The sequence below is a fragment of the Fusarium oxysporum genome, chromosome 3 (assembly GCF_000149955.1).
Source record: "Fusarium oxysporum f. sp. lycopersici 4287 chromosome 3, whole genome shotgun sequence".
Lineage (NCBI taxonomy): Eukaryota > Fungi > Ascomycota > Sordariomycetes > Hypocreales > Nectriaceae > Fusarium > Fusarium oxysporum.
This window is the reverse complement of record NC_030988.1, coordinates 1,597,524-1,624,157: the sequence shown is the minus strand read 5'-3', so window position 1 is coordinate 1,624,157 and position 26,634 is coordinate 1,597,524. Positions and strand designations below refer to the sequence as shown.

Here is a 26,634-nt window from a genome sequence, read left to right as displayed (position 1 = left end):
CCCCAAACTCAGCGTTCAAAGGTTATCGAAATATTAGCCACCAGTTACCTTATTCACGGCGTTCGCAAAGCCTTACGATCTGCTACACAGGAGAACCCACTTAGGGCTCCAGGACACCATCAAACAGAAGACGACAGACTCTTTGTAGAGAGAGATGAATTTGTGTTGCGGGAGGAGCGAGACAGCACCATACTCTCACAACCTGATGGAGAAAATGTATTGGGAAGCTCGTCTGCAGACACGATTGGCCGCATCTGTGGAGAGATTCGAGAGCACCGTATATTCTTATGATTAGTCGAAGCAATTTGGTACCGATGAAGTAGGGTATTCAGAGCCAGCCTTCAGCATCATCAAATCGAATACAACACATTCTGGTTCTAATTGATCGCATTTGGTCCCCTTTCTAAACTGAACGGACCCTTGTTTCTTTTTCTCTTATTTTTCCTTTCCCTTTCTTATTCTTTTTCTGTCTTTCTTTTATTATGGCATAGTAAAAGCTATCTAGAGTTCTGATGCCATTGCTGGAGTTGAAGAATACGAAGGCCACTTTTGCTGCTTTCTACTCTCCATGCAGCCTATCTCGGCGTGCCCAATGGTATTGCCGATGACCAGCACCGCATAAAGTGAGATTTGGCCTTCGTGAATGCTAATGCGCAATAATGATGGATATACCAACGCTCTGTGTGTCATCAATCTATAGTGTCTCGTATCGACTGCCATATTTTAGTGCCATTCACATGATAATTGCATCGACTTTCCAGGATATCGGAATCTGCTAGCGCTAAACGAGCTTTGGTGTCGATCAGGCTTTTGATCTCGCTTCCCTGCTCCCTGTCGACCTTCTATTTTGGACGGTGAAGCTTCTTGCCGCAACTGGAAACTAGGCTACCTCAGGTTCTACCGAGCGTCCATTAATAGACTTGGCGACGAGAAACAGTAATATAATTCAGGTCCCAGCCCTTTCATCAGTTTGGTCTCATTCCTAGCATGCTGAAGTAGGGTAACCTCACGATGAAGTCAGTCATTGTTCTTTCCTTGGTCGCCCTGGCTCACGCGAGGTGCGATTATCCCAGCGGTATAGGCTTGTGGCATCCAGAGAGAGGCCAGAACTTTGCGGTAGTCATGTGGGATTTGGGGATCACTGAACCAGAATTCGAGGCGCTCAATCCAACCACAAATATAAATTTAATTTATCCCGAACTAAGCTACAATGTCACAATCAGACCATCCCGATCAGGAAAGTGGACCGATGGATGTCCGCCTTCCCTTCGCATTAAGGATATGTCGGACACCTCGATAGTAGATCCAACAACTGAGACACAAGAAACTCCCGAATCCACGTCCGTTGTCGATGCTGATGGGTATCGTCATCGATCAACTGGCACCATGTATGAGACCGTAGAGACTAGCACTAGATTCAGCACCGTGTTTGCCGATGGCTCTCATCCATCGTCTCCATCGGTCGCGGGAGAAACTCAATCTTCCGACACACCCGACCAGCCGTTTACAGAAGGCAAAGGGACTGGCACCAGACCTGAAGCCCATACGCCAACACATTCGATAAGTGACGTACCGAGCAGTGCAGTGTTCAAGACTACAGCCACAACATCCAAAGATGAAGAAGACAACTTCGTTAATACTAGCAAGATTTGGCATTCAGATGCTTCGGCCACGTCCGTGGCCGATCAGTCGGAAGATGTGCATGAGGTACCATCCATGAGTCGTGACGATGCGCAGCAGGAGACGGTCCTATCCTATGCCACTACGGACAACGAGATGACAAGGACAACGACACAATCACATATCCAATCCACTTCCGTCGCAGCTGAAGCCACTAATACAGTGAACGAGAAAGAGCAAAAACCAGAGTCGGCAACCGAAGCGACATCTGCTCCGTCGTCTATCAGTGGTGCGACCAAATTGGAGACGGCCCCATCATCAACATTGTCAACGACAACGACGCTTACACAGACAGATGACTCTCACGTTATCAAGACGGATAGATCAAGTGGTACCTCGTTCAAGGAAGAATGCACAGATTCGTCCAAGGATCTTTCGGCTCAGAAGTCTTCAGGAGGAGCGCATACTGGCCCGGCATCAATCTTGACTACAGATACAGCTACATCTTCAATATCACAAACCAAGGAAACAACTGGATCGGCAACAATTTCGGGGGGCACTACTGCAACTGAAAAAATCTCAATACAAACAAAGTCCGCGGATCCGGATACAGTGTCTGACCAGTCCACCTCGACTTTGCATACGGCGTTGACGAAGACGACGGCCGAGGTTGTCACTTCGTCGTATACTGATTCGACCGAGCGAACAGGCAAACAAACCACAACTTTGTCGACAGAAACGAAAACTACATTGGCAACTTCACCATCAAAAACAACTTCGGAGCCCACAACCACTGCAAATTCATACAATGAAGAAGAAGAGACGCGTCGCGCAATGTGTTTTCATGATCCAGCCTTGCTCAGCCTCGGACAGACGGATGCCGATATTGTATTCCAGATGGTAAAGGATTTCTGCGACAGACCAGATATTGATAGAAGCATGAAACACGGTGATGAATGCATCGAATTCTACAGGAGAGACTCGTCCAAGATTGACTATACGTTCGAAATCTGCCCGAACGGAAACTGTCCAATCTACGGCCAAAATATGAGAAATCCTTTCGGACAGAATGGCTTTTCTTGTGTAGATATATTCTTTCATACGATTTGGCGTTGGTGTAAGTCTTTCTAAAATGGCCCCCTGATCGTGAAATTGACAGTTCGTAGGTAATGATATGAATCAACGAGGAAATGGAGGGTTGTGGGATACGACATGTCTGGAATATACTTTACAAATTGGTACTGAGGGTAACAGTTGAGGCAACCATCCAAGTAGTGATGAGGTAGGATTTTGGACGTAATGCTCGCCGGCTTTCTGCCCCTTTTTCGATCCCACCTTCCTTCTCTCTTCTTAGTCCTTCAGCCAGTCTGCTATGCTACGAGCCCAAGGAATTGGACGTAACAGGAAACTCTTGATTTCCACCTGAAGACAGCTCGTATGTACTATAGCACAGTTTGTCGCGCGGTATCTGTTATTGCCGAGGCCTGTATATAAGCCTGCTCTCTTGTAGTCCACTTCTGCAATTTTCCCATAGTATCGTCTGCTTCTTCAACTTATTGGTGATCTATAAAATTGATAAACATTGTATTTTCCTCTTTTCCTTTTTCGCTTCCCTTTATACGTTGTCATATGTTTGACGTCTCCCAAAGTTGCATTCAAATATCACATCGCACCTCGCCGCCTTCACTATGCTCGCTAGCTCTCTTCTCATCTTTACTTCAGCTGCTTTGGCTCTAGCCTCACCTGTTGAATATCATGGCCGAAGTTCTAGCTGTGAATATGGAAAGCCTGTACCTGTGCTTCCTGTTAATGGCGGTCGTAAGTCCTGATCCACCCTTAACCTTATGTAACGTCTTGTACCTCACCAACACGACCAACAGCTTCCGAACTCCCCGCTCCTCCTCGAGATGTAACTCTGAAGCACATTGCCCTTGGGTTTGGTATTCAGAAAGCTGCGCTGAGGCTGGTGCTACCCCTGCAGCTATCGGTGCTTTGGCTGTTCTCTACGACGTTACCTGCCTCTATCCAGGTCAAGCTCGTTCGTCTTTAACAGCCAAGAAATGGGCTTCTCTCCCTTCTGATGTTCTTAATACCAGAAAAGTCCCTCTGAATCGCAATTATGACGGTGGTGCCTCGCTCACCAATCCTTTCCCCAGGAAACAACCTCTCAAGGTTGAAGGTCTCCGCAAAAGCATCGCCTACCTTGGTCGCCACTTCTTTAACGCTGCTGGTGTCCCCACTTTCGACCTCGACAAGGCCAACCAGCTCCTCATTGCTAAGAAGATAGACGGTATCAAGGCTCCCGCTTCTGCTCCCGCTGGCCCTGAAGGTACCGGCGCTGTTGATTGGCTCTACCTGGGGGATGCTGGTGGCAGCCAGGGCGTCTCCCTAGTCTACCGCGTCTTGACCGCAGGGGGTGCTTCTCACGGTTGCAAGGCCAAGGGCACCGACAGCACCTCTTACACCGCTCTCTATTGGTTCTACGGTTAAATAAAACCAGTCATTGACGATAGAACGGCGGTTTATCGTGAGTTTATGAAAAGTCCAGACTTGCTTGTAAACATGGATACTTGCATGTTTCAAGATAAGAAGCTCAAACTGCCGATGAGCTCAACCCAGTTATTTGTGATCTCGCCGAGGGCATGCATTTGGGACCATCTCTACTCATTGTTGCGTACCTCGACTGCATATTGAGTTTCGACGTAACAGGAATTCATTGCATGACTCGGCTGTCTTGTTCAAGATATGTACATATTTATAACAATGCTAGAGTACGAACTACTCCCATTAATGTTCCATTAAATATAAAAATGTCGCAAATTTCTTTTACCAAGTAGAGAATTTTGGGGCCTAGTGTGGCGCGCTGCCAAGTGTTCACATTCAAGAGGAAAAGGGTTGGCTGCGACTAAACCATGTATTAAACAAGAATAATGAGACCGGCCGTGTAAGCGATGACAATCCCCTTCCGTCATTGTGACGCAAAAAGCTGCAAGCGTTTCGGGTGGACAGAGTTTGATCAAGAGTGCCTTGGTGGTTTCACGTCCATGGGATACAACAAGGACAACTGCAACCATCACGACGTAGGTTGCGGAGTACGTCGTACAGATAGAAGGCCTGTGGTCAAGTCTTCACTCATTTACCGAGTAATATACACGGCCGTATCGCCTCACACCCGATATCAAATTCTGCCACTTCCTCTTCGTACATTCGTGTTATCTATCGCTATAACTGAACCGGCTGCGGCAGAGCATACAGGCGATGTTGGCTATGTCACCAGACACACTTTCTTGGACTGCCTCTTTTTACCGATCCTCGACGATTACGCCGCTGCCACGAGCTAGATGCTGCATATATTTAACCGCGATAAAACCCTCGGTCATCGCAGGAGCGAGTGTCGTTCCCGCGCCCTGAGTTCCAAGTAGCGCAACTGATGCGTTACTTCCAGCAAACAAACCCGAGATCACGCTCCCATCTGCCCTCAGTACTCTTGCGAACTGGTCAGTCTGAGGACCGCCTCTCGTGCCAGCATCACCGGGAAAGATTCTGATGCCATAAAAGGGGCTTTCCTTGACAGGGCCCATGCATGGGTTCGGTACCACAGTTGGATCACCGATGAACTGCTGGTACTTGTCCTCGCCCCTATGAAAATACCCATCTCGACCTTGATCACACATTTCATTCCACTCGTCCACCGTCGTCTGCAGATTGCGGCTCGGCACATGCATCTGCTCAGCTAGGCCGTCAATAGTATCTGAGCGCAAGAGCAAGCCTTGTTCGACAGCCTGGTCAATCTGCCAGGTGCTCTTGAGGCTCCCAATGGGATATCTTCTTCTGTATCTCCGATCAAAGACAAGCCAGAAGGTGGCCGCTTCTACGTCCTCATTCGCTCTCTCATACATGGACCTAACGGCCTCACCGTAGGGCTGGGACTCGGAGAAGAAGCGGCGGCCACAGCCATCGACTACTATAGAGAACGGCTTGGATATGGCAAACATGGCCTCCGTCACTTTCCCTGTCCTAGGATCGACCATGGTGGGGATGCCCCAGACTTGGCCGAGCTGTGCGCTACCAGCACCGATCCTTTGGCCGGCTCGCAGCGCGATACCGGCGTCTCCGTCAGATGCAAGGCTCCATTCCGCCTTGGTCGGCATACCTGAAGTTGCTTCGCGCGTGGCTGTTCCCGTTAGGTATGCATCCCTCATCTCCTGGTTCTGAGAGAAACCTCCTGTGGTTAAGATCACACCCAGCGATGCGTGGATGTCGATAAGTTCGTCGCTGCCTCTGCGTTGAACCCTTGCTCCTATTACACCACCATCACGTCCAGATAGCAAGAGCTCACTCAGCTCCCATCCAGTCCAGATTTCCACATTGTCGTGTTCCTTGCACACCTTGAGGAGCTGAGCGATCAGCGATCTACCCATTGACACAGGCCTCGACATTCCCTTTGGAAGAGCCGAAACTTCTGCACGACACTGCCCCGAGGAACGCAGCCTTGTCAAGACTCGAAAGTCCTCGAATCGGGGGATCACGGGTGCGCCATCTGGTTTTGGAAGGTATTTCTGGTAGTGGCCTAGGCTTGCCGCATCAAAAACCGCGGGGTCCAAGGTGCGACCATGGTGGACCGCACCTTCGATGTGCGGGTGATAGTCTGGAAACTGGGATGGTTTGGCCATCCATCGGAAGCCTTGGTCTCTGAAGTATTTCATCATCTCGGGTCCCTGCGTCAAAAATGCGTCGAGACGCTCATCACGTAGGCGCCCATGGAAGGCTTGTTCCTCAAGACTTGAGCATGTAAGTTTCGCCACAGCATTGATGTAGCGGGCGGCTTGTTCTTTGCTATCTTGGATACCAGTTTCCTTCATGAGAAAATTGTCGGGCATTCACATGCAGCCACCGGACCTGAAAGTCGTGCCGCCAACGTGATCTTCCTTCTCGGCGAGGATGACTCTGAGCCCCGGATCATGCGCCGCGGCGGCCGCTGCTAAGCCGGCAGCGCCAGCACCTATGATGAGAATGTCGCATTTGATAACTGATGTTCGTTGATGGTTGGGCGCTTGGTGATGACCAAAGTCTTGATAACCTGTGGCGCACGTCATCTCTTCTTGGTCAAGCGATGGCATGGCTTGGTTCGTTTGTTTGTCGACAGGTGAGATGGACGTGTGGTTCTTGTATAGGCTTATTCTTCCTATATTCGAATTTATGCCATTGAGTTGCCTTGACTTCATCTTATACACCTATACGCACAGCTCTCGCGTCACCATTCACGTACGCCGAACCAGATATACGGTGGTTATTGAAGCTGTTCAAAATTGGATCTCGGTCATCGATATCGAGAGGAACTATTCTCGCATACTTTAGGCCATAAGACCACAGGACTCCCGTAATATCGGAAGAAAGAGTGTAGACAAAATTGGCCGAAATTTATGTTATTCTTAGAACAGGGTATCTCTGGCAAGCACCCGTAGAAGTTGGTCCCCGTCCATAGATGCGTCCGAGTTAAGTTGTCTTGGTACGAAGGGATGCGCAGCAGCCCGATCGAGCGGTACATCTCTGTGGTAAGGGCATTGATCCAAACACGCTCTCGATCCTGACACAGACAGGAAAGGCTGTTGTCACATCGTATTCATACTCCCTGTCTCTACCGTACGTCTACACATGTAGTATTCATTCGGATCACGATTGCTTGCTTGTCAATATTCGTTCTTCTACTGTAAAGAAGATGCGAAAATATGTTTTGGTTGACAACGCACCAGCTTATTGGTGTTTGTACACGATGTCGGCCAATTACATGTGTTGGTGAGATGTGTTATTCGCAGTTGTAGGTACAGTCTAAAAGCTAGACTCAAAGGTGTCCGAACCATCACATAGATCTGCTCGTCGAATCACCCGTCAAGATTAGTGGTGTTTCCTCCTTCTGCTCTCCCTCCCTCTCTCCCCCTCTCTCTCCCTCCTTCTCTCCCTTCCTCGTTACACCTTGAGAACTAGTCGAGATTGGGTCGGTCACCTCCCGATCGCGTCGCGCTTCCCATCTTGCTTCATAGGGCAAGCGACTTTCACACTATTCAGGCTTCGTTAGCAGCTGTGAGGTTTGGTGTTTTACTTCAGGTCTATACCCACTGCGCGTTCCCAATCCTGAGAATCCATGAGCCAGCAGGCAGGCGCCCTGATGGTGACAAGCCATTGTTCCTCGAAAGGGTCGAAACATTTAAACCGACAAGGGACACCATATTCTTCGACGTATTTGGCCAATCTATTATGTAGAGAGCGCAACGATTTTTGGAATCTCGCTCTCCCATCCTCGAACTTTAGGACATAGTCAGTTATCGGGTAGTGTTGGATAAAGCGGCCACCACCAAGACGTACCTCTCTAATACTGCGGCTTATCACGCCAGAAGGTCGAGGCTCCACACCAACCCATGACGAGCAGCCCGGGTCCCAAAAGCACAAGTCTAGAGACATGCCGTCGAATCTCGCAAGCCTGGCCGCTTCTCGAAGCAGGGTGCTTCCGTCAACGAAAGCATCTCTCATGCTGAGGCGTTTGCCGGGACCCCGTCCCCTGGCACCCCGCCTTGCGCGTCGCACGGCAGGACGAGCAGTCCGTTCCTCCTGCGGTGAGGTAGTATCGAGCCTTGGATGCTCAAGCTGTTGTGTGGCATGTTGCATAGTATTGCAGTGAGTCTGCGCCAGGTCATGGATGCTCATTGTGTCAAGGCTCGATTGCTCGCAGCTATGAGTTAGATCCCAAGATAAAATTGACTCGAGCGCAAATAGACTCGTTTTGTACGTTTTTGTACGACAGGCCCCGGTCGCCTGCAGAAAACGCCGTATGACGGCGATTTTTGGACTGTTGGAACTTGGTGTTCACGTGCAGGATGGTTACCTAGTTTGACATATAGCAAAAGGAGCCCAATTTGGCCGCTCTTGGTCAGAATCTAGCGTGGGCAGCCATGGCCGTCCTAAAATTGCCAATGTGCCCTGTAGAATCATCGTGTCTAATGGCCAATCCTCGGGATAGCAAACAATATGTGAGCATTCAGGTCGAAACCGGACGGAGTGCCACGCGTTCAAGAACGTCGCCAAATCGCACATATTCGGCTGCTCACAATCTTGTTGTGAAAGCCGAGATTGGCCGCGTCCAGCTTTGGATGCTCACCCACATGTACAGCAGACGCTACAGGCCTTATTGTCACGGTGGCAATCAGGAGTGGTTTCATCTAACGGCCGAAACTGGACCAAAGCCAAAAGCCGCCGCGGCCAATTTGGCACGGTATGAGCCTGGTTATGATCAAATTTGTCCGTCACAGCCGAAGCAAGCATATCACTAGGGGTTTCAACGACGCGAAGCGATCAAGTCTACACGGGGCGCCTACTAGTGCATCTACAATCGACTTACGGCACGGCCTGGATTAATTTACGGAGGATACATCTTATGTCTATGAAACAGGAGACAAAAAAAAAGGAGACAAAAAAAAAACGAGACAAAAAAAAAACGAGACAAAAAAAAAACGAGACAAAAAAAAAAACGAGACAAAAAGAAATGAGACAAAAAAAGACAAAACCAAGACAGACATGCAAAAAAAGAAAAACAAAAAAACAAAGGACAAAAAAAAGGGAGAATTTGAATATGCTGCCAGCTTTGTGCATCTGGCCGACTTAGGGAGAGTGGGAGATTGACTCTACCGAACCTCTGAGTGGGAGATTGACTCTACCTAACCTCATTCATTTTGGAGTGGGAGACTGACTCTACCGATCCTCTGAGTGGGAGATTGCTCTACCGAACCTCTCAGTGGGAGATTGACTCTACCTAACCTCATTCATTTTGGAGTGGGAGACTGACTCTACCGATCCTCTGAGTGGGAGACTGACTCTACCGATCCTCTGAGTGGGAGATTGACTCTACCTAACCTCATTCATTTTGGAGTGGGAGATTTACTCTACCTAACCTCATTTATTTTGGAGGTTGACTCTAACTAAACCCATTCCATTTGGAGTGGGAGACTGAATCTACCCGTCCTTTGAGTGGGAGACTGGCTCTACCTAACCTCATTTATTTGGAGTGGGAGACTGGCTCTACCGAACCTCTGAGTGGGAGATTTCCTCTACCGAACCTCAAAGTGGGAGATTGCTCTACCGATCCTCTCAGTGGGAGATCTACTCTACCGAACCTCATTCATTTTGGAGTGGGAGATTTGCTCTACCGATCCTCACCTGCGAAGAACTGAAAAACCAGAAACAAAATAAGATTGGGGGTAAGAGACTGACTCTACCGATCCTCTGAGTGGGAGACTGGCTCTACCTAACCTCATTTATTTGGAGTGGGAGACTGGCTCTACCGAACCTCTGAGTGGGAGATTTCCTCTACCGAACCTCAAAGTGGGAGATTGCTCTACCGATCCTCTCAGTGGGAGATCTACTCTACCGAACCTCATTCATCTGGGAGTGGGAGATTTGCTCTACCGATCCTCACCTGCGATGAGCTGAAAAACCAGAAACAAAATAAGATTGCGGGTAAGAAAGTGATTTAAATAAGCAGAAAGAAGTGACGGCGCTAAATCGAATCTAGTTAAGACGATTACGGGATCAGCACAAAAGCCGTCAAGAATTGGCCGCTTCTACTCGTCTAGCCACTTTAATCATATTGCACTTTTTTGGACTTTTGACTCTTGATGCCATTCAGTATCATGTCACCGATCAAACACAACAGCCAGTAACCGGGCACTATCTGGCTTGTCGCCCCATCTTGTCCAGCTCAATCAAAAAAGCCGATTTTGGAGTCGATAGCATGCGGGCGACAGCTCGTCTTTCCCAATTGTCTTGTTTCTTCAGGCCGTAAAGATCAGGCCTGGCGATAACATGTAACGTAACTTAAAGAACTATTCCAAAAAGCCGCACTGCGACTATCAATGCTGCAAGCTTATCCGGAAAGGCCATTTTCATGTTATGAAGCTGATTATGAACGGGGTATCCACCGCAAGTCATGGGATCGAATAGACTCGACATGGTCGTAAATCACTTGCTCCTACCCATACTCCACGATAGATCATAACTTAGAAGAGTGCAAGGAGATGTCACAGCCTTGCGTAACAGTGCGATTGGCTATGGCTGTCTCGTTGCTAAAGCAAAAGTGTTATGCAAGACACCGTTTTTTTTTTCATATACTGACTGTACCAGGAGAATAGCGTATGCCACTCAAAACAATCCGATACCTTCCCATCCGTAACTAACTTTGTGAATCCATTTTCCATACCTTTTCGATGATGCGCGTGGTAAAAACCCGCCTGGTTCGGGGATAGGAAGCTTTCCAATTCAAATTTCGCCCTGTATCGTCCATTACAAAGATTTTGCTCATCATGCTATGGTTATGGGTTCGATTTTACGATACCGCTGTCAATTTTGTTCTTCAACTTCCTATTTCGGCCTTCCGTTCTTCCGTATTTTGCTTGCCCCCCACCTTGTGCCGTTAGCTTAGAGCTAAGGTTACATCGGTAGTTGCGATCGACAAAGTCTGCTCTGCATTGAACCCACGTCACGTGGCACAACAACTGCCAAAACGGAGTTTTAACTTAATCGCCGATCTAGTGGCTGGGCCCTTGAGCTCTTGGCGGCGGCACATTTCTGCCTTTGTTTGTTTGTTTGTTTGTTTGTTTGTTTGTTTGTTTGTATATTTTTCGTCTGGGTGGCTGTAACGAAGCCAGATCTCCTACTGGAGCAAAAGACGTGCTGAGCTAGCTAGGTACAGGGAAACCCCGCTTCCTTCACCATCCAGCATACCAATGGCACAAAAGGTGCTGTATTTCTCAAGCCCGTCACCCGTCAGCGGGTTCGGGGGCAATCTACTGTCGAGCTTTTTCCACCGACCAGAATTCTCTCACGCATCACTACATCTGCTGACGCAGTCCACAATCTCCAGTAACCAAGTTGTAGCTCGTAGTCGACTGTCGTGGCGGCAGGGAAAAACCTTGGGAAGGAATCAGAGGCCGGCGGTGCGGCTTGCCTTCAAAGGGGAAAAACCCATCGCAATCGGCGTCGTTGATCGGGAGGATGTCGCTACCGATGCCACGGGCACCGTCCTCCGATATCTAAGGCGTTCTGGTTCTGAGGTGCCGCCATTAGATCCGACAAAGGTGTTGTCAGAGAAGGTGAACTCTCCAAAATTCCTTCTCTGAAAACTGCTGTTAGGGAGCCGATGGCGTCCCCGCAGTATTGTGTGGCCGAGTAGCCCGTAGAAAATCCCGCTCCTAACAGTGCACTAACAGTGCGTGCCAAGAAAGAATTTTTACAGGGGAGAGTTGGCACATTTCTGCCGCTGTTGGATACTAGCTAGTGTAGGGTAGCCTGTAGTTTCGTTGCAGTCAAATGGCCAAGTCGGATGCGCCACTGAATTTTCTACAGTTCAACGTAGTTGCCAGCAGCAATGACTGTCATGGCAACCATTTTGTGGAGTAGAGATTCCATTTTGCCTCGTTCTATTTCGACTTTCCCGTCTTTCTGGTTGGGTCACTGTTTTAGGATGTCGCTAGGTTCCGTCGCGATGCGGGTAAAAGTCCCGACCTGAGTAGCGAAAACAGGATCCAGATCCAGTTTTTCTTTTTTTTGAGCTGCCACTGATCGGAGAAGCGGAAAACAACCGCAGCCGAAGCGGATTTTGTCGCTCGGAGATTAAGCATGGATATCTCGTTTCATAGTGTCGCGTAAAATAACTTGTGAAATGACTCCACATGCTAAATTTTATTCTGGTTTCCAGCCTCCGCATTTTTCCCTCCGCATTTTTATATTTTCATTATTACTCTTTTTCTCGCTCTTCGCCTCTGCGTCTGTGCTCTCTGGTTTTATTTATCCACTTTCATGCTTTGACGGACCCATGATGTGCTTCAGTTGAATGAATTGCATGCATACAGCCCGGGATGTCATGTGAACTACGCGAAAGCTAAAATGGGCACTGACTAGCGACCATGATCGAAGCAAGGTGCTGAAGAAGCGATACTCGGACCGCGCAGATCGTCCAAATCAGACTTAAGCTAGGTAAGTTACCCGGAGTGACAGCACGCGCACCAGTACAGGGGCTCGAGGAGCTGAGGACGATAAAGTAGGCAACGTATGTAAGCATGCATTAGTGACTAGTGCCCTTTCGGTCAAACCAAGCCGCCAGCGTAATGGCATGGTGTCATGGCACTCACAGTTGTGCGTAGATCCGAAGACAAAGTCGACTCGAGCGCAAGTGCAATTGGATTGTACGGTTTTGAACGGAAGGCACTAACTGCCTCTAGGATATGCTCCGTCGATGGCGATTTTTGAACTTTTCAAACTTGGGGTTCATGCATAGTTGGTTGATGCATGGGCCAAGGCGAGCCCAATTTGGCCCGTTCCTTTGTCAGAATTTTACGTGGGCGCCCACAGTCCCAAAATCGCCGATCCGTCCTACAGAACGACCGCATATGTGTTGTAGTCTTGGGCCGAAACCGGACGGAGTGTCACCCATTCAGGAACCAGGCGCATTTGTCCATACCCACAGTCCTATGAAAGCCGAGATTGGCCGCTTTTTCGTTTTGGATGTTTGCCCACCTATACTACAGACGATACGGGCCTCATCATCACTATGGCAATCAAGAGTTTATCTAACGGCAGAGGCTTGGCCAGGAACTAAAGCTGCCGCCGCCGCCAATCTAGGACGGTATGAGCCAACTCACGGTCAAATTTGTCCGCCATAGCTAGCACGGCGCCGGTAGTTTTTACGACACGGACTGATCGAGCTTACACAGAATGCTTACTTGTCCAAAGAGTCCTATAACGGACAAACGACATGACCTACTGGTATAAAAAAAAAAAATAATAAATAAATAAAAAAAGACAAACAAAAAAGAAGACTAAACAAAAAAGAAGACTAAAACATAAAAATAAAATAAAAAGTATCTCTGACCGTCCTACAACCGTAGGAGCTTGTGTCCTGACTGTCTTACATTCGCAGGAGCTTGTAGAGAAGAGAGAAACAGAGAATGTGGATGAGAGAAAAGGAGAATTTAAATGAGTGGAAGCAAGCGACCACGCTAGATCGAATTTGGTTAAGACCCATTACATGGTGGGCTCGAGAACTGTCAAAATTTGACCCTTCAATTCGCCCAGCCACTTCGGGCTGTTCGGGTCACCCAGCCCATTGGCTTGTGTTCTTTTTTAGACGCTGAGTATGATGTCACCACCTACTTGATGTTACCATCCCGAAAAGCAATTTCAACACCCAAACGCCGGTGACAGGTTCACGTTCGAAGGGGTAATCTTGCATGTCGTCCCACCATTTGCCATCATGAAGTCGACTATCAAGTCGAGGTCACTCAGCTGACCTCGTCTGTTCATTTCTGTATCATGTAGGCATCAGGACGCGGCACGATGTCAACAAGGCTTAATTATCATGAGCTTGGCTCTAGGGTAGTTTACAACCCCAAGGAAACGCCCTGTCTAACAGGCATATATAAAGCTGTTTCACGAGGATGCACTGCTATGGCAGTTGCCTCCTTCCTGAACAAAGTATGTTCAGATGCTGTACAATCTGTTCAGGCATTAGATGGATAGAGTATGCCACAGGCCTCACGAGAGCTGCACCTTCCAAAACTGGCGTCTTGGATCATTTTTCTACGTAAAACATTTTCGGTTGATGCCCACGGCGAAAATATGCCGGGTGCTGGGAGAGTCACATTTCCACTCAGCTTTCCCTCTGCTTGGTCCTCAATAAAGACTTTGGTAATCGTGCTGTGTATGTCACTGCAGATCTGCAAATTTGCGTCGCAAGCTTGAGCTGACCATGCTGTCTGGACTGCTCATCTCGGCTCATGACGAAGATGACGGTCGCGGACCACAGTCTCTGTATGTAATGCTGCTCCGACAGAAGACACTGTTGATCATTTCTTATTAACCTCTTTTCTGATAGCATAGACATTGCCGATATATCTACGATGACGTTATTCCATGCCATGGTCCAAGCTTCGCGGACTAGCCCGACCCCTCTGGTGATCGGAGATGACCAACTTTGTAGAATGAAAGGCATGTCGCAAAGCCCCGACTATAACTGCAACGGAATTCCGAAAGCAAGGTTCCTCATCGACTCAGGGCGATACGACGAAGATCATGGAGAAGGCGCGATGCAGGAGATGGTCAACAAGATTCGCGAAGAGAGACGGCGGGCGGCCATCGTTTCAAACTACATACCTCCTACGGAAACATCTATTTGTCATCTTTACTCTGGCCAAAAAGGATCTCAAGTACTCGTGATGACTTATACTGGCTCAAGTAAACAAAAAACTGTTGAAAAACTACACGTCCTCTGTCCCCCCTTGACCTCCACACAGCAAGACGGTTCAAAATAGCGCTTTATATAAAACGCAGACAGGGCAGAGGATCCTCTAGACCTTTACAATCCGCTACTGCAATGTAGATGCAGATGACTGATACTAGACTGGAAGTGAATCTGGCATGAAAAACGCCATTTCATATTATGCTTTACCCAGTGCGATTCCACGGTATCTGACCGGAGGTAATGGCCAAGTTTTGCTTAAGCCGCAAATCGACGCTGAAGTAGTACGACCATACAGCTTTGTGAGCAAATGACATAACAATACATATGATGTACCTGTGGTATATATATCTTATAGAACCCCCCTTCCCTCCCGTGTTTCCTTTTCGCTAAGAGACGCGACTTATTTGCTAGTGGCAGCATAATATTATTACACCACCCAACAATGTATCGCCGCATTCATGACCACGAAGCCTTCGTCGATTCGATGAGCGAAGCGGTTTCAGCCTTAGGTATGGGTGTTAATCTTAAAATTGCATATTACTAGATCTTAATACCCTGTAGAACATAGCGAACGTGGTCTAGACGATAGCGGTGATTCTGATGCCTTCATTGTCCCTGATTCTGATGGGGATAGTGGAATCTCGATTCCGCAAACCCCTCCAGTTCCTCAATCAACGTTGAGCCAAAGATACGGACGTATAACAAGGCGCGGCGAACGCGGGGCACCCCAGAATATTGAGGGAGCCAGTTTCGCCAGCTCAAGCGAGTCTCCGACCCCAAACACACGCCATCGAGACGTCCACAGGAGCTCACGAGGCCAGATCCACTTTTACTTTCTAATTAGAAGACTTGAGGACTTAGCAATGGCAATAGAGGATATGAGAGCTGATATGCAAGACATACAGTACGAAATCTATGACATAGCTGAGGAAATTGCATGAGATGGGGGCATTATGTAAAGTTACTCGTATCATTATAGTCTACTTCACTAGACTCGAACGGCTATAGCTGTAAGAAAAGCTAGTTAAGAGCACCTATATAGTACATCTACACAATGAATTAGGATATCGCGACGCAAACGCCTTCTTATTATAACCTCTTGACAAGGCCGCTACTCTTTCTACCATGAAATGGATGAATAATAGATTCCTCTCCTGTATTGTTCGATTATCTCTACGTAATGTCGCATGAATCACTCCATTCGCCTTTGAAATGATCATTATTTACTGCTGGCTGTCGACTGATAATTCTGCTTTAAACAGGTGTAAGATACACAACGGTTTTCAATCTTATGTAACTATGACCTAGACTCTAAGTTTAAAGTGCTGTTAACTGCACTTCAGTTACTCTCGCATCCCCTTGTCTTTGTTTTACTTCTCCAAAATCCCGGCCCAATTCTCCTCGTGCCCATGTTTCATGGTCTCGGCACCCTTGGTGAACTTACCCCAAGTCTCCACGCTGGCGGGTCAGTTTCTATTGCCCGTGTTCTGCTTGGGCTTACTTGCTACCAACCTACAGACAAGGGCGTCCCAAAAGACCGGTTCGAGCTGGTAGTACGAATACCACTTCAGAGTGTAGGTACAAGAAAAGAACTGTAGTCCTACTATTTAATAATCTAGGGCATGACACAGACTGGTTCTTACATTGCCCATCTCTACTTCGTATTGCTCTAGTACAGAATTAGAATGCTAACAAATCAGCCGAGAGCGCCACTCCATTGTATCACGCTCTTAAGCGTATCTGGAGGTGTATAATAGAGGTGGCATGACGGAATCCCCTGGTCGAATGCGTCTATCGAATATGCCTTATGCGTAGTGACCTGACCGCCGCTTTGTTATGGCTGGTTCCTGGTAGAAGCCTCTTCACTTATGTGAGCAACTTCTGCCCCTATTGCTGAATTTCATTACAAATAATCTTTTCACTTGCAAAATAAAGAAGCCCAAGGACTTCCATACCTGGGGTTGATCTCCGTCTTGCTTAGCAGTGTGTTAGCTTGGCTGGTCATCTGTCGAGACAGATAACAAATGGGCAGGATCTAGATATAGCATGGGTACTGGCTTTGCCAAAAAGGTTCCCGAAGCCCCCATAGCTTCCATCACGTATGGTCGCGGCATAAAGGGTGAAATGCGAGGCAGGACGGTCGGGGCCGAAGCGCATCGGAAGAGAAGACCGCCAGAGCATTGGCGAGGAAGTCCAGGTCTAAGTTTTTGCCAACATTCTGCAGGTGCTGGAAGTAGAGTTCACCGAGAAGGAACGATTGTCTCATAGGTAGGAATGATGCGAGTCTGTGCCGTATGAGAGCAAGGTCAAGACAGTTCAGAACTTCTACAAGGCGTTCCATAACATGAAGACATTGCCAACTCTCACTTGCCTGCTCTGTTATCGGAAGTATGGCGGGGTTGAGCTAGAGGATGTCGGGTGGGATTGGTGGACAGCAATTCCTATCAAGAAACCAGGCGACTCACCCTTCAAATGCCCTCGGTGCTTGCCGGCGGGGCAGAATATTCGCAGTTGTGCGGACTGCTTGAGGCACCTCAGGCGAGATGTGTTGTCTCCAGCAGCGCAGCTCCATACGTGACTGGGTTGCGAGCATATGTTTCCCGACAGTTGAAGGGCTTACCCCCGTTGAAGAGAAGCTGATTGCGCTGAACTCGTGTTACGGCTTCATCACCAGATATAGCATCTCAGACGGACACAGGCAGGGCGTATCCAAGGCATGTGAAAGGGCATATTACAGTGTTCCCGAACAACGTTCAGGAGCTCGTAAAGAATGTTCTCCCCCATCCGCTATTAAAGGTGCTGGATGATATCCATGTGTCGTGGCAGGGCCAGGGAGAAACCGGCGCCAAGCGATCTGCTGGCGTTATTATCAGTGCGGCGGAGTGTCGTCGAGAAAGCGCTGCCGTGGCTGAAGAGGCATAACCATTTATATGACGACATCAGTATTGACATAGCTGAAATGAATAGCTGGGATACACCAGCACACGGCGTGCCGTCCCAAGTCTTTGAGCGATTGGAGCGGAACGAGCCATCGGCGAGGGAGAAGACGCAGACGGCACATATCGTTCCGCCAACAGCGCGTGGCATTGACGACCACGATCCGATCGACATTCAGGAGATAGTTGGGGCGCTGTTAAAGGAACAGAACGCACCTGGTGTGGCCACCGGTTACGATTGCGTCAATAGGGACGATGGGCGCGGGGCTGATGACAAGGGCGAGCGCCTTTACGAGACCGGATCATCGGGTATATTCGACTTAGATGGCTGGCCCGACATAACTGACGCTGGAAATCTGCGACATCTTCTCGAGTCCATGGGCGAGGCCGCGGTCGAGGACCAGTGGCGCAGAAATGCGTGCAGAGCGTCGGCCAAGGTGTGGTATAACCGAGTTGCCGAGCCCAGCCTTGCTATTTCTCGCGGCGAGGATTTTGCTGATCATTTCGACACGTGGTACCTGGCAAGAACGTTCCCCAGTTTGCTCCCCAGAGGCATGGGCGGACCCCGACAGGTCGAAGAATGGGTCGTTGCTGAGAGAGAGGCTGCTCTCCAAATTTGCGAGGCAGAGTTCGCTGCGTGACGGCAGGTTTCATCGCGGAACATAACCCAAGAAGCTGTTGAACAGACACTGGGTGTTACGTGCAACCAGGGATACTTTAAGATTACAGCCGAAATGGTAAAACCTCCAAGGGGCAGAACTTGATCATAAGACAAAATGAATATACCAATCTGGATCAATGGACCAAATACACGTAATGTCTGACAGAAGCATGGGCAAAGTTAGTGCAGCGACACGGTGGGGGATTTGCGTCGCATTTCGGCTTCCTCTTTCTCGTCTTCAATATAAGGGTGCGGTCGAGGAACCGCCGAGTAAGTATGGCAAGCATCCGAAATAGCGATTTTTCACAAGTAGAGCACACAATCAAGGAATTGACAGCCGCAAGGCTCGAAAAGGCGAGTATCGAGCTGGAGTCCTCCGGTAAGACTGCAGATCCGGCTGTAAACCAGCTGCTGAGGAGCCTGTCATTATATGGCTATCGTCAACCAATGTCAAGGGAAAGTCGATTGACCATGCGGCGGAAGATCAAGTCCCCTGATAGTTCGTTACAGCATTCCTGCGATCTGGTACATGCTCAACCCGAACGATATCACTAACCCGATCAAGCTGAAGCTGACAGCGTGCCGTACCCGCGAAACCGAGGAAGCCGAAAAGTTTCTAGGTCTTGATCAAGCGTACAAGAGGGCCCGACTCGCCATATCAGATTCTGTTAGTTTGGCCATCTTCTTCCACCGGAAAGTGTCCATGTGTTTTGAACATTACGTGAACGTTGGGGAGGAGTCGGTGTTTGTCCTCGTCAGCCAGTACAACGTGGCGGTAGAGACGAACGAGAGGGGCGCTCTCCACCTTCACGGCCTCCTCTGGCTCCAGGGAAACATGCATCTAAGTACTCTTTCGAGGGATGTTTAGGGAGAGGAGCACGTCGCATACCGGAAACGAGTGATCGATTACGTGGACAGCATATTCTCGGAGGTTCGTCGTTCACCAAGTCGAGGCATAGAACCGAGAACAACTGACACGTCCAGCAGGATCTTGACGAAGGAGCATCGGCTGTCATGCGAGCGAAGACGTTGGTAACGGCAGGGATTTCTAGGCTGATAGGCAATACGCGTCAATTCGCCGCATCTTTCGGGGAGGAGGCAAACTTCTGTGCCGGCGCTGTACAAGTCCACACGCATAGTCCAACGTGCGTCAAGTATGTCATTGGCAGACAACAGAATGAAATCCTTACCGGTTTGGCGCACCTTGGCAAGTGGTAGAGAAGACATGTTTCACGAAGGACGGACTTCTGCGCATCCGACGCGGTCACGGGCTAGTGAATCGATGAAACAAAGCGATGGCTATGGGGTTGCGACACAACTACGACATCTCTTTCATCGTGACGAAATGCAAGGGCTTGTCGCTGATATATTACGTGACAAATTATGCGACCAAGGTTGAGGACCCGGTGTGGAAGAGGATCGTGGCAGCCAAAGAGCTGACCTGGCTCCCGAGTGACGGCAAGGCCAGAAGTCAGCTGAATGACACACGAAACTCGACTGGAAACGCGGAGAGACAAAATGAAACTTGGCAGCTCCTGTTGTGCGTCGCCAATCGAATTTGCACGGAACGAGCTTTGTCGCAGGCCGAGGTGGTGGCCTATTGCCAGGGCTGTGGCAAGGAATTCACGAACAGCAGTGCCTGGACGTTCCTGAACGTGTGCACCATGTATTGGCATGTCTTCCGGTGGTGGCACCTTTTGAGACTCGCTGCTGGTAGGGTTGACGGATACGAGCAGGCTGGAGAGACGGTCATGCTGGGCAAGGCGGGACAGAGGATCTCATTGTTACAAGCGTATCTGCAACTCGGCAGGCTTTGGAGGGTCTCGCTCTATACGACTACATATCGGTCGTCAAGCTGAAGTGGAAGGGGCAGGGTATCGCCTCTGGTGAAGTGGAAGTAGACAGGTCCTGGTCATCATCCAAATCATGGATCAGACGCTGCAGCGACCGAAGCAACAGGCTATCGTGTGGCCGCGACGCAGAGCCCTACTGACTCACGCAAACTGCGTCAGAGCAGCAGTACAACACATTCCGCTCTTTGTCCATGGGACATGTTCCTGTGTGAGGCAACTGATGACCCTGATGACACCAACAACATCTGTAAAAGACACAAGGCGTGTCCTCCCAGGCGCATTGCATAGCTAGCAGATAACATACAACTGCTGCGGCGATCCGCCGAGGATGGGGCGTTGGATGCCCGGCAGTGGGGTCCTGTCAGGAAAAAGCGATCCGATTGCTGATGCGACCGGATCGCACAGCACCGACAGGAATGGAGAGCACAACGCAGCAGGGTATCGGCCGGATGGCATCGGTACAGCGACCCGCCTGATCGATGTATTGAGGAATGCGATAACACGAACGGTGATAACGGCCGCGTCGAAAGAGCTCTCCGCAATAGTCGAGCAAATGTACTAGTTCTAGGAGACCGCATTGGCGTCCGAGGAGGGCCTGAATGCCGCGATCATCCTGAACGATGGCCTTAGCCCTCCTCAAGGGACCGTCTCGAGTACGGGAACGCCAAGGCAAGAGCAACTAAGGGCTATCAAGTCGCAGCAAATCAGCCTCTCCCGCGACCGGGAAAAGGCTTTTCAGGGGATGCAGAGTTGGCCGGGCGCTACGATACCCATCGACAGAGCCACAGCACGCGGAGGGTCCGAAGACTTAGAGCAACAGAACGGCCAGGCCGCGACTGCCGACTGGATGGAGGACACGAATCCATCAACAAGCATCATGTTCGGCCTGTTCACATCGTTTTGTGAGGTCAGGAGACAAGTGGCCAAATCCCTGACGCCCAACAGAAGACAGAGCATAGCCTTCTGGCTGATCTGCCGCCAACTTGACCAGGTGCGCCGAGATGAGCATTGCACCGCACAGCTATGCTTATTCATCGGAGGCAATGGAGGTACCGGCAAATCGCGGGTCATCGCCGCCATCGCCGAGCTGTTCGCCGTAGGTCACAGTCGCATCGCTTGCTCGTGACTGCAACGGCGGCAAACATTAATAGAATCACCATCCATTCAGCTTGCAACTTCTCCAGAGACACGAGTACAAGAACAGGCGCGCCATCTAGCTCGGCAGGCCGTCGTATCGACGGGCAGGCCAAGATGGACTGGCAAGAGAAATATGCACTGATCATCGATGAGGTCGGCATGTTGGGTGCGAGGATGCTATACGCCGTCAATGTGCAGCTGCGGAGGCTTCGAGAGTCGACTGAAGATTTCGGCGATATCCCAGTAATTATATTTTGCGGGGACTTCCACCAGTTTCGTCCAGTACAAGAGTGGTCAATACTGCTCCCAAGCTCAAGCTTCCCACGCGGGCAAGGCCACGGCTTCGGTCTCGAGCAGCAAAGACAACACGACGTCGCCTACGTCCTGTGGAGGAAGTTCACCGTGGTGGTGCCCAAGGAAAAAGTTCGTGCCGCGCAAGATCCACGACTACGCAGGCTCATAACACGTGTCGAGTTTCTGAACAGCAACGGCTATCACGAGGAGAGACGCATTCCATGGGAGTCGGGTATCGCAGTGGTGACTCCACTCAACAGGAACTGATGGAACCTGAATGTAGAGGCAACACTCGCGTTCCAGAGGCAGCGACATGCCCCTCTCCACACCTTCGTTTCCGAGCATAAGTGGAAAGACGGTAAGCCGACGGAGGAAGAAGCGGTCATGATTTTGGGCCAAGGCGATGATAGCGCTATATCGGTGCCTGCCGTGTTTATGTTTGTCCTCGGCATGCTGGTGGTCGTGAAACAGGATATGCATCAAGGACTAAGACGTGTCAACGACGCTAGAAATGAGGCAGTGGGGGTTGTTCTCGACAAGGCCTTCCGGGCCTTGGGATTAATGCTGATACAGTCCTCCACTTCGGGCCGCCCGCGGGGCTTCTGGTAACGTCGGAGACGACGAGCGACCTCCACTTTGTCGGAATGCCTGCAGGTATCATGCTCTTGACGCCTGTAAGTGCCAAAATCGAGTGCGTAAGAAAGCGGCCATGGCAGCAACATGACGTTTCCCGCAAGGGCTTGCCGTGCGCCCCAGCGTTCGCATGTACGGACTACAAGGTACAGGCGAGAAGTTAGACAGGGTCGCTCTAGAGCTCCGGGGGGACAAGAACCACGAACATCGACGGCCTGCTGGTTCCAAGCCAGTGTGACACATACAGTCTGTACGTTCAGCTGTCGAGGTGCAGATCACTTGACGGCATCATGCTACTCTCCGAGGCGCGAGACAGGGACTTCGTGGGAAACGTGGTGCCAGTGGAGATGGCACAAGCTGAGCTGAGATTGGAGGAGATGAGCGAACAGACAGTGAGGCAAACAGAGTCGATGATTTGGTCGGAAGCCAACACCGGGGACTGGTGCAGGGCAGACGTTGCAGAGGAACGTTGAGGAATTTTGGCGCGAACTACGCGAGTGGGGTTCGACACGGCGATGACACGTTCAAATTCACGTGAATTTTTGAGTGGGGATCTGGCCTGGCCCCGCCTTTTTGTCCGTCCTCTTGACGCCTTTCGTTCCTCAAGGCATCTGGTATCGGAATGTGGGGGTCAGTTAATTTTAGCAGCAAGGTAGCCGGAGCGAGTCGCCGGGTCAATTGCAACAGGCCAGTACATTGGTATCTACAACCAAGTTGACACGAGCCGATAAAGGAAAGGACTCTATTTTTTCTATCCATTCCACTTTGTCCAGAGCTATGAGGTTTTTATTGTGACTGTACAGGCAACAATCAAGGGCTGGCGATTGTGATTACAGCAAGAGCTGGCATTTTCCGTTTCTGATGGAAGAATGGCCTCAAATGGCATTTCTCGTTCTCGCTGTAGCATTGATTGAACTGTCAAATCGCATGTCACCAATTAATTTTGTCTTGAACCCCATCTACATACAGCATGAAGCTGGGTGTGGTAACAATTTAACTGAGTGCAATGCCATTCAATTACCTGAAAAATTGCCGTGATGAACAGCCGACCCCGCACCAAGGTCCTCTGTTTGCGCGGATAGACGAGGGCTTACCCAATATGTTTGGAAGTTGTATTGCTGTTGTTCCATCGATATCGTCAAGAAGAGCCTGGATTCCTGAACTTTTCACTGCCTTTCGAACGCCGGGGTCCATGTTGATTGACTGGAAATTTGACTGGTTCAATGGGGCCTGCTGGAGGTCGGTTCTTCTTAGATTCCATCGCATGATGCGGTGCTTCATCGGTGATAGGTGGTGCAGAAGGTTGAGGGAAGCTCTACAGACGCTGGTCGATCGAGGAGCGTGTTGGACAGTTGCTGGTGTTGCTATGATGGTTGGCAGGTCCGTCGTGGTTCTCATAAGCCATGGCGGTGTTTCACATTGCACCATATGGTGACCTTGGATGGAGAGAAACAAAGCGCGATATTGCAGCGATTGTGGTTGATTGTTAGGATTAGCCTAATCTAAAGCGGGTGATTTGTTGTCCCCCTAACGGGTGGTCGGCGATCCCGAGGTGGGTATGGGACAGGGGATGAAGCAGTCAACAGGTGGAGACTTCCAATCGCTCAACAGGAGAATACTTAGTCGCATGTCCTCAGGCACTGGAATGGGAAGAAGTAGGCGGTGTTTTGATTGCGCATAGGTCCAGTACCAAGTTCATCTTTAGCGCGTCACCATGCATCAATGGAGGCAAGTTTCGATGTTTGCTCACAAAGTATCCCGTTGCCGCTCTTATCACCTATTCGTCGAACGGCAACCATCTACTAAATTTGTCGACCTTGTTATTTGGACATCCCGTGACAAATTTCTGATGCACTCGCCGGCTCCACACCTCAGCCCCGTTTTTAGGCAGTGGCGAAAACGCTTAAACGACAAGAAAGGGAGCCATATTACTATGAGAGGTCAAGCCAGCCTAAATCAAGCTTTCTCAGCAAGTTAATCTGTCAAAGATCTGGTGCGTGTTATTTAACGTTCCAAATGGAGTCACAAATCAGTAGTTATCGGCCTGCTAGCGTCTTCAAACAGGGGCATGGTCTACTGACATAATGAAGATTATGGGGTAGCAAAAGTAAATACAACTTCTGGATATTAATGCTACTACAGTCAGAATGGAAATACGCATGTGGATACACATCCTACATACCTTCCGCTTTGTGCTGACTGTCGAACCTCCTTTCACTCGAATCAAGCCACACGGAGCTGTATGGTTTACTTGGCAGTTCCTAGCTAGCCTGGCTCGAGTTAGTATCAGACAATGTGCAAAAAAAGCATGGAGAGGCGGCCTACATTTCCATGTAAATGCTACTGGAATATGGTGCAGAGGAGGAATATGCAGGGGTTTTGTTGACATGTTCATCCAGGTGATCCTTGACAGGTTTGTTGGCGCTAGCGAACATCGCGAAGCAACGACATTTTATCTGCTCCGCTGAATTGTTTGCCTGTATTGTGAGAGCTCTCGTTTTTCTGTTAAATACCTTACGTATCTTGGTCATATCCCTCTCAAGTTGCGACTGTGCATCTAGAGCACTTTACAAGAATCAGGTCCAACATCCATCCTGCTTCTACTACCATCTGACGAAGAATCATGCCTGTGCAACTCCTACCAGCATCCGCTGCTGCATTTGCCCCTCGAGCTCCATCCGTTGATGTTGCCTTGGGTTCAAAGGTCGAACAGTGGCTCACACAAACTCTGAAGCGTATCAATAGGGTCAAACGCCCCCTTAACTCCGTACTGCAGCACCAGCGATGTCTCACCGAAACTCTTTCGTCGCCGAATGCCATCTGGACCTTGACATCGCTTATGCTACCCAAGACACCCGAGTCTGGCTTTAAGCGGGATGCCAGCAATCGTCTATTCGAGGCCATCATGAACTATGTGCTCGTCCATGTTGAGGCTTACGTTGTTCATGTCGACATGGTTCTGCGAAATGAGGTCTCCTACAAGCTCACAAAGGATACCATCGATGCGCTCGTTGAGTACCACAAGGTGATTCACTGTGTCGATGCAAAGGCCAGCACATACGACTGGACAGGCAAGGAGCAGCAGTGTAAGAGGCTTCACGAAGACTTTGTCCAGGACATCAATAAGTTTGTTTTTTGCACCCACGTCTCTGCCCTTGAGGGGCTTGAGGAGGGGGGTACCGGCGAACTCCTCTGCGGCAAGAGTGAGGAGGTCAAGAACTGCATCAGTGCTCTTATAAAGCCTCTGCTACCTCCCTCTTCCCCCTGCGTCGTTGAAGTTGTCCGACAACCTACCCTGCTATCTAGCTCTCTTGTCAACAATATATGGTCGCAACATGGTCTTTGCGGCAACCTTGTTGCTGTTGACTCATGGAGTGCGCTTCCCTCAAGCCCTAGTATCCCATCATGGGCCGACTCAAACACAAGTCCTATGACCGTGAGCGATGTGTCGCCTACTCCCGCGTTCACTCACTCTCTCTATGACTGGCCCGGGTGCTCAACTCAAGTAACAACCCCTATCCCCGCGCTGCCCCTCCCTATCATGCTCGCTCCCGCCCATTGCGATGTTAGTGCGGGTATGGAACACATGGGCGGTATGGGTAGCTTTGGCTGTTGTCCATGTGAGTATGCAGCACATGTGATGACCAGAGATGAGAGACTTAGAGTATGCCAGCACGAGGCGAGAATTCTGGCACGTAACCTTTAGCAGGCCCCTTAGCTAATCTCTGCCTGGTTAATATGTGATCAGGATTTTCTGTCAGTAACGCGTTAGGATCAACTATGGGGTCGGATTACGATTACATGTGATCAACTGTGGCTGTTATCATTCTACTTAGCGAACCTAGTGGGTTCAGAATTGTTTACCATAGACAGAATCTTCTCTTGAATGTCACGGCGGCACGTTTCTGTCAACATAGAGTGACAAGTCTAGTAATGTATAACATATCGACAGAACCATCGTTGGCCAATCTGGCGCTGTGCCTCTCCGTGAGGGATATGAGATGTTGCCAGTTGACTGTCCATTCCAGAGAGCAAACAGGACCATATGAAGAATACGCTTTCACCTCCCCACTTGCAACTACGTGAAGTGGAAAGAAGAAGTCCGTCACACCTGAAATGCAAGATCACAACTATGTTTTATCTCGATAACCCCATCTCCATTCAAGTTGCTAGCCTAGGAGAAACCCAGGGAGTAACGTAACGCAACCCCCCCTC

At 49.6% G+C, this 26,634-nt stretch overlaps 14 protein-coding genes across 19 annotated transcripts; 8 read left to right on the top strand and 6 right to left on the bottom strand.

Moving 5' to 3' along the window:
- Nucleotides 1-1,011: 1,011 nt before the first annotated feature.
- Nucleotides 1,012-2,878, top strand: FOXG_16100 (uncharacterized protein; the record flags this gene model as incomplete). Its single annotated transcript, XM_018396183.1, has 2 exons — nucleotides 1,012-2,737; nucleotides 2,787-2,878. The coding sequence occupies 2 exons, from the start codon at nucleotides 1,012-1,014 to the stop codon at nucleotides 2,876-2,878; spliced, it is 1,818 nt and encodes a 605-aa protein (XP_018256651.1).
- On the bottom strand, nucleotides 1,030-6,740 carry FOXG_22302 (uncharacterized protein; the record flags this gene model as incomplete). Its single annotated transcript, XM_018402700.1, has 2 exons — nucleotides 1,030-6,456; nucleotides 6,505-6,740. 2 exons carry the CDS (start codon nucleotides 6,738-6,740, stop codon nucleotides 4,923-4,925), a joined length of 1,770 nt encoding a protein of 589 aa, XP_018256649.1. The 3' UTR covers nucleotides 1,030-4,922.
- On the top strand, nucleotides 3,376-4,110 carry FOXG_16099 (uncharacterized protein; the record flags this gene model as incomplete). The annotated part of the gene is made up of 1 exon (XM_018396182.1): nucleotides 3,376-4,110. One exon carries the CDS (start codon nucleotides 3,376-3,378, stop codon nucleotides 4,108-4,110), a length of 735 nt encoding a protein of 244 aa, XP_018256650.1.
- Nucleotides 6,741-7,480: 740 nt separating the features above from the next.
- FOXG_22301 (uncharacterized protein) lies at nucleotides 7,481-8,322 on the bottom strand (the record flags this gene model as incomplete). The annotated part of the gene is made up of 3 exons (XM_018402699.1): nucleotides 7,481-7,678; nucleotides 7,738-7,923; nucleotides 7,984-8,322. The coding sequence occupies 3 exons, from the start codon at nucleotides 8,320-8,322 to the stop codon at nucleotides 7,481-7,483; spliced, it is 723 nt and encodes a 240-aa protein (XP_018256648.1).
- Nucleotides 8,323-12,406: 4,084 nt separating this feature from the next.
- Nucleotides 12,407-13,479, top strand: FOXG_22300 (uncharacterized protein). 6 transcript variants are annotated; one of them, XM_018402697.1, is made up of 3 exons: nucleotides 12,407-12,642; nucleotides 12,708-12,715; nucleotides 12,888-13,479. In XM_018402697.1, exon 3 carries the CDS (start codon nucleotides 12,891-12,893, stop codon nucleotides 13,326-13,328), a length of 438 nt encoding a protein of 145 aa, XP_018256646.1. In that variant the 5' UTR covers nucleotides 12,407-12,642; nucleotides 12,708-12,715; nucleotides 12,888-12,890; the 3' UTR covers nucleotides 13,329-13,479. The 6 variants fall into 6 exon arrangements, with proteins under 6 accessions (XP_018256646.1, XP_018256643.1, XP_018256645.1 ...); XM_018402694.1 differs by having other exon boundaries at nucleotides 12,708-12,834; XM_018402696.1 differs by having other exon boundaries at nucleotides 12,708-12,801; nucleotides 12,888-13,435.
- A 934-nt stretch (nucleotides 13,480-14,413) lies between these two features.
- On the top strand, nucleotides 14,414-16,578 carry FOXG_16096 (uncharacterized protein; the record flags this gene model as incomplete). Its single annotated transcript, XM_018396181.1, has 6 exons — nucleotides 14,414-14,475; nucleotides 14,540-14,898; nucleotides 15,467-15,809; nucleotides 16,249-16,370; nucleotides 16,424-16,458; nucleotides 16,525-16,578. 6 exons carry the CDS (start codon nucleotides 14,414-14,416, stop codon nucleotides 16,576-16,578), a joined length of 975 nt encoding a protein of 324 aa, XP_018256641.1.
- Nucleotides 16,579-17,000: 422 nt separating this feature from the next.
- Nucleotides 17,001-17,477, bottom strand: FOXG_22299 (uncharacterized protein; the record flags this gene model as incomplete). The annotated part of the gene is made up of 2 exons (XM_018402692.1): nucleotides 17,001-17,190; nucleotides 17,371-17,477. 2 exons carry the CDS (start codon nucleotides 17,475-17,477, stop codon nucleotides 17,001-17,003), a joined length of 297 nt encoding a protein of 98 aa, XP_018256640.1.
- Nucleotides 17,478-17,864: 387 nt separating this feature from the next.
- Nucleotides 17,865-18,482, top strand: FOXG_16095 (uncharacterized protein; the record flags this gene model as incomplete). The annotated part of the gene is made up of 1 exon (XM_018396180.1): nucleotides 17,865-18,482. One exon carries the CDS (start codon nucleotides 17,865-17,867, stop codon nucleotides 18,480-18,482), a length of 618 nt encoding a protein of 205 aa, XP_018256639.1.
- A 296-nt stretch (nucleotides 18,483-18,778) lies between these two features.
- On the top strand, nucleotides 18,779-19,370 carry FOXG_16094 (uncharacterized protein; the record flags this gene model as incomplete). The annotated part of the gene is made up of 2 exons (XM_018396179.1): nucleotides 18,779-19,027; nucleotides 19,068-19,370. 2 exons carry the CDS (start codon nucleotides 18,779-18,781, stop codon nucleotides 19,368-19,370), a joined length of 552 nt encoding a protein of 183 aa, XP_018256638.1.
- Nucleotides 19,371-19,408: 38 nt separating this feature from the next.
- Nucleotides 19,409-19,729, bottom strand: FOXG_22298 (uncharacterized protein; the record flags this gene model as incomplete). Its single annotated transcript, XM_018402691.1, has 1 exon — nucleotides 19,409-19,729. The coding sequence occupies one exon, from the start codon at nucleotides 19,727-19,729 to the stop codon at nucleotides 19,409-19,411; it is 321 nt and encodes a 106-aa protein (XP_018256637.1).
- A 781-nt stretch (nucleotides 19,730-20,510) lies between these two features.
- FOXG_22297 (uncharacterized protein) lies at nucleotides 20,511-20,933 on the bottom strand (the record flags this gene model as incomplete). Its single annotated transcript, XM_018402690.1, has 1 exon — nucleotides 20,511-20,933. The coding sequence occupies one exon, from the start codon at nucleotides 20,931-20,933 to the stop codon at nucleotides 20,511-20,513; it is 423 nt and encodes a 140-aa protein (XP_018256636.1).
- A 445-nt stretch (nucleotides 20,934-21,378) lies between these two features.
- FOXG_16093 (uncharacterized protein) lies at nucleotides 21,379-22,053 on the top strand (the record flags this gene model as incomplete). Its single annotated transcript, XM_018396178.1, has 1 exon — nucleotides 21,379-22,053. The coding sequence occupies one exon, from the start codon at nucleotides 21,379-21,381 to the stop codon at nucleotides 22,051-22,053; it is 675 nt and encodes a 224-aa protein (XP_018256635.1).
- A 1,087-nt stretch (nucleotides 22,054-23,140) lies between these two features.
- Nucleotides 23,141-24,036, bottom strand: FOXG_22296 (uncharacterized protein). Its single transcript, XM_018402689.1, has one exon. It carries the CDS (start codon nucleotides 23,845-23,847, stop codon nucleotides 23,437-23,439), a length of 411 nt encoding a protein of 136 aa, XP_018256634.1. The 5' UTR covers nucleotides 23,848-24,036; the 3' UTR covers nucleotides 23,141-23,436.
- Nucleotides 24,037-25,042: 1,006 nt separating this feature from the next.
- FOXG_16092 (uncharacterized protein) lies at nucleotides 25,043-26,236 on the top strand (the record flags this gene model as incomplete). Its single annotated transcript, XM_018396177.1, has 1 exon — nucleotides 25,043-26,236. One exon carries the CDS (start codon nucleotides 25,043-25,045, stop codon nucleotides 26,123-26,125), a length of 1,083 nt encoding a protein of 360 aa, XP_018256633.1. The 3' UTR covers nucleotides 26,126-26,236.
- Between the last annotated feature and the right edge of the window lie 398 nt (nucleotides 26,237-26,634).